Consider the following 5,782-nt stretch of genomic DNA (forward strand, 5'->3'; position numbering starts at 1 on the left):
ATTTCACATTTGATAGTGAAGATTAACTGACCAAAGATCATCTAATAGTGAAGATTTAATGGACCAAAGATCATCGTATAGTTTTCTCAATTTGCATTTTTTTTTTTTAAGCAAATTTCACAACGATGGCCCGAGATTCTATATGAAGCTTTCTATAGATGGGCACTCATGAAAAGCAAAACACAGACTTGGGTTGAAAATCAATCAAGTTGGCCACAAACGTTGAAGCCATTTAACCTAGATGGGATAAAATTTCGGCTTAAATGAAATTTCGGCTTAAAATGAAATTTCGGCTTAAATTTTGATAAATACTAGCCATGGATGCTGTGGAGACACGTAGCCGCAAAGAAGGGTCTAGAACACCACTAGCTCCTTCTCGAAATCGAGTAAAAAAAACAAGAACACAGGGACAGATGCGGAATTTCGGAATATGCAAGCAAGAGGGCCATTCTACCCTTAAAAGAGTCTCCAGGGAAAAGCAACGCAAGGACAATCACGTCATTTCTCACTCTCCTACGCTTACGGCGCGTGGCGCGCAGCCCCATTAACTATGTGCTTCCCTTCATGTGCACGGCGATTATTTTTCTCATCCAATTTTTTTTATTATCTATTATTTTGGCGAAAACCTCCAATCACTAAAAACTGATCTCTAAGAATTAAAAAGTTTTCCGCCGGTTTCACGCAAATTTCCAAAGAGGAAAGAATTTCGAATTTCGCCGATAATCGGAGATTCAGATGAGAAGAAAACTGTACAAAGACGAAAAGAAAGAAAATACATCGCCGATTTAATCCCGGAATGGATAAAGCAAAAACGAAGGAAATAAAAAAGCGTCACCGCCGTCGAATTTCCCGTCCAAAAACTCATCGGAGAATATCGTTATATGGAAATATAAACCTCAAAATAACGGCGCCGGCTGGTTAAGATCGAACAAAAACTGCGGCTCCTGCCTCTTGCTTTGTGTCAGAGTCAGGTCACAGTTAGCAGAAAAATCGGTTTTCTTCTCAGCAGTCACCGGGAAACCGCCTTTCTCAGCCGCCGGAAAAACTTTGGAGAAACCTGCTGCTTTCTCGGTTGCAGGAAAACCGCCTTTCGAGAAGCCACCAAAATCAGTGGTTTCAGAAGAGGAGGAGGAGGTGGTATTAGAAGGAGCGGCATAGAAAGAGGAGGTCCACGGCCTGAAGTGTGTCAGATCGGTGGCCTGAATGGTGTCAGATCTGAGATCGTCAGCTATGGTGAAGTTCGTCTTGGCCTTTGGGCCTCTGAGGTTACGAGCCGCTGCATCATAGGCGCGAGCCGCTTCTTCGGCCGTGTCAAAGGTTCCAAGCCATTTCCTGGTCTTCTTCCACGGATCTCTTATCTCAGCAGCGAAACGACCCCATGGCCTCTTCCTCACTCCTCTGAAGTGAGTTTCTTTAGGAGGAGCTGAGGTCTCCTCACTATTTCTTCCTAAGCCGTCGTTCATGGAGCGGCTCACCATCTGAAGAGCTTCAACCGCCATGAAAGTTGCAGACAAGAGTAAAAAGCCGGAAAATCCTCAGTTTAAAGAGATAACAGCCCGGAAAAGCTCCGATTCAACAAAGAAAGAACACAAGAAAGAAAGGAGAAAAGCCTCGGGTTAAATGGAGAGAGAAAGCTAGGGTTTTCAAAGCCAAAAAACTGAGAGAGCGTGCAGGATAAGGCAGAGAGCCTCTCTGTCTTGGTGAGAAAGGCGCCGAAAAAATAGGTGGCAGAGAAGGAATTCAGAGCTAGAGAGATGAAATAGAGAGAGAAAGTGTTGGAGTAAAGCAAAGCTAGGGGAATGGGGCGGCCAAGGCGACGTATTTATAGCGAGAACCCCGGTTTTCTGTTCACCCGACAGCCCATCTTAACCCCACCTTTTCTCGCCCTTTTCTCTCTCTCTATCCCTCTCTCTCTCTCTCTCATGCCCTGTCTACATTTTCTCTCTCTATTTCACCGCCGGTATGCATGCATGCCAACATGACATAGCCATTCAATCCGATCGGTGCCGTTCCCGTAGCCGGTTCCCGTGGACCATTATCTTTGACCACTTTATACACTTAATTTTTGTGAGAGCATTATTTCACACTTAAAAGGGCACCGATTCCTTTTAATTTAAATTAATTTAAGTATAAAATTTTGTCCTTAATCAAGTATCGGGAATAGAGGACGAATCGGTATAAAGCGGCGGCGGTTTATCCGCATGCGAGAGGTCGATGATGCCATGCATTGTCATAATGGTGTTGTGGGCCATAGCATGAAAGCAACTCGAACGGCGCCGTTAAGACTCCTTGACGGAGCCACTTTTTCTGGAAAATAGCAGCATGCCCCTATTGATGCCGTAAAGTCCAGTTCGCCCTCAAAAGATCAAACACATGGTTTTCTCGGATGTCTGTTCGTTTCGGTTTTTGCCCGACAGAAAAAGAATTTTTCGGTTGGTTTTTTTCGTGTTAGTTTGGTCGTGCTCTCTTCCCATCGCCCTCCCATGTATGGTTGGATTAGTGTTTTAAAACCTGAATTGGTGTGAATAATCATCCATCTTACAAAACTATATTAGATTGTTAGGTTATTGATTTGTGTGCTTATAGTTCAAGAAAATATAAAATTAAGTAGAGGTTTACAGCGGGGGATTTAGAGGGATATATTTATATGTGATCCGGGTTTGTATAAGAGATATGGAGGTTTCTCGTGCTAAAATTGTAATTATCGATGAACCAAAAACTGTAACTTCTAATGAGTTTTGATGCCAATGTCTATGAGGCCTAAATCTTACATTAAAAAAAGTACGGCTTCACCTCAAAAATTTTGTCCAAGAAACATTTTGGTTACGAGAAATCCCTAAGATGGTTCTAAAACCAATTTCCACAACTTATCATGAAATTTATAGCTAAAAAAATGATACATATCTTTTTGTCAAAACAGAAAAAAGCACCGATCTTATAAATCAATGAACACTCGAAAATAGAAAGTATAGATAATCTGTTACAATATATGTTATTTTTAGGGCTTGAAATGCTAACTTTTTTCATAATCATAATGATTTAAGTGTATCAAATAGAATTTCAGGTTTTTTGTTTTTTTTTTTGACAAATGTTCTTACTTTTATCGATAACTACAAAAAAAAAAAAAAAAATTATATCATTAGAGATAAGCGAAGGCAAAGAAGCATCACCCTAAAGGAAAACATTTCTATACTAAAATTGTAATTTTTGATGTGACGCTTTATTTTATTTTTTTCCTATAAAACCATGCCCTAACAATCCGAGATTCCCAATCTGGATGGCTGCTTTTTAGACACCAAGTTGGAGGATGAAAATTTTTCTATTATAATGTCGAATTTTTAACGGTAAAGCTCCGTTCAAAAAAAAAAAAAAAACTGAGAGGCTCCTTACTTCTTACCGTTTCTACCTTAGAAACACGTTCACTGCCGGTAATTGTTGGCCCCGGAGATTTTGTTTCTGAGAAATTTCGGGAAACTCGAGGTCGATATTCCGTGTGCAATTTACACTGTTGTTTGAATAAAAGACAAGGGCAATGCTGGGTGAAAATGGTTCTAAATCTGCCAGCTGTGGGCAGTTAGCCGTGCGGTTCACGATCCGTTAATGTGGCCGTAACGGAAACGGCGGCGACTGACTCTATGTATTAACGCTCCTTTCTCTTTCTCTTCGGTCTTTCTCCCTCTAACTTTGTGCGTAAATGTTGGGGGAGGAAGGGGCAGGGTGGGGGACGTTACGCGGCAGCCGCCCGAGGCCGGCTCGACACGTGGCGGACGGCGGCTGGGCCTTGTGGGCCAGAGCCGTACTATGGTATCGAAGAGCGGCGGGTGGGTGAGCGCCGCCTGTGGGGCCCGTGGTCCCGCGATCTTCGCGCACTGTCCGCCACGTGTTGAGTACCGACCATCGAGGACGCTGATTCTTCGGCTCGGCTCGCAGCGCGTGCAACGAGGCGACGGCGATGCGCGGTCTTCTCTCTCCCTTCGTTGTGTTCCACGCTCTCACTCTTTCTCTCTCTATCCATTCTGTTTTTTCTTTCTCTCTCTATCTCCTGTGTCGGTCAGGGGTGGAGGGTGGGCCCGAGTATTGAGGACGGCCTGTCACGGATGCACGGTGAGACACGTGGAGATAGTCGCAGAAGGATCCCACGTGATATCCAGAGCACACGTGTGCGGGGAGGCAGTTTTTTTTTAATTAATTATTTATTTTATTTATATAAAGTTGCTGTTTTAAAATGTAAAATTACATATGCATCTCAAAAATCCATGTAAAATGTTGTTTTAATGTTTAAATTTTTTTTAACATGAATATGAAAGAAAAAGAAAAATTGAGTCTATGAATAATGTATCTTGGAACCCATTATCTAGATCGTTTATTTATAATATTTTAATATATTTATAGATCTATTTGAGTTTAATTTTTTTAAAAAAATTAAATTTTTATTATTAATTATTAATTATTAAAATAAAATTTAAAATAATTTTGATAATTTTTTATATCTGAATTACATATTTAAATGAAATTTAAAAGTGTGTCTTATTTAAATTGTTTAAAGGTTGCAACCACATAAAAACCACACTAGTATTGAAGCGAAAATCCACCGTTTTAGTGGGGTAAGTGACGGTTTTTATGCTTTAAAAAATATGCGTTTTTCTCGGTAGAAGTTTAGGGTTTCAGAAACTAACGGCGGTTAAAGATTTGAAGTTCACATTGAATGGATGGGCGGCGGGGGAACCGGCCCCTAATCGGGCTTCACAGACGTGTTGTGCAGGGAATCCAGGAGCAGGGAAGAGAGAGAAGAAGAATGAGAGTGAAAGAGAGAGAATGAAGTAGGACCTTTGGAGGGACGAGAGAGAGGGAAAGACGGGCGCGGCGCAGGAGATAGAGACAAGACCTGTTAACATGGTGATTTTCAGCCCGGGTCGTCGACTTGGATGGGAAACAATCGGGATTCAACCAGGAACGTATGGGTCTGGGCCGACTCCTCTTTAAAACTTTTTTTATATTATACATATATATATAAAAGCTTATCTAGTATTATTAACTCTATTCAAAATCTCTTCCTCTATAAATCTTTATTTTAATTTTTTATTTATTTTAATTTTTTATATTATTTTGGACATTGATTTAGACCGATCCATACCTAAATCACGGTTTTAGCTTTTGACAACAAATAAGTAGGTGAACAATTTACCCTACAAATAGAGTTTTGAAACACTTAGACCCGTCGTTTCTTTATTGAAAATTTATGTATATTCAATAGAGTTTTTACAACTATACATCCTGAAATAAGATTGCGACCTTTTTGTATAAAAGGTAAATTCTTTAGTTTTATACCATGCAAGTTACAAACAATGAGCAAAGCACAGTAATTTCAGCCGTCTATTGTTGGAAATGGACGTTCATCTTGTGGACAACCGATGTTTGTGATGTCTAAGTAGTTTTCTATTTGTAAACTACATGCATCGTGGTACACAATTCATAGGCATAAAAAAGATATTTCGTTTTCCTACTACGAATAAAAAAGACAATGGGCAGCTCAAAGACAAGCCACCGTCCCAATTACTTCTACGCAAACAAAGGCCTAAAAGTGAAAATCATCACTCTTTTCCCCACCGAAAAATAGACAGAGAGCGAAAGCACGCCACCGAGACCGTTTTGGTTCTGAAAAAGTTTACAAGTCTCCAACTTTATAATATAAAAAAGTAAGGATAAGGTGCACATAAAAAATCATCGAAAAAATCTGTTCCGGCACCGAAAAATCTTTATTCCAATTGAATTATTCAAGTTT

At 40.3% G+C, this 5,782-nt stretch overlaps 1 protein-coding gene across 1 annotated transcript; it reads right to left on the reverse strand.

Moving 5' to 3' along the window:
* Positions 1-675: 675 nt before the first annotated feature.
* On the reverse strand, positions 676-3,505 carry LOC18429495 (uncharacterized). Its single transcript, XM_006838781.4, has one exon. It carries the CDS (start codon positions 1,497-1,499, stop codon positions 897-899), a length of 603 nt encoding a protein of 200 aa, XP_006838844.1. The 5' UTR covers positions 1,500-3,505; the 3' UTR covers positions 676-896.
* Between the last annotated feature and the right edge of the window lie 2,277 nt (positions 3,506-5,782).

This window comes from Amborella trichopoda, chromosome 3, assembly GCF_054954075.1.
Source record: "Amborella trichopoda isolate Santa Cruz 75 chromosome 3, AtrichopodaSantaCruz75HAP2 v2.0, whole genome shotgun sequence".
NCBI lineage: Eukaryota > Viridiplantae > Streptophyta > Magnoliopsida > Amborellales > Amborellaceae > Amborella > Amborella trichopoda.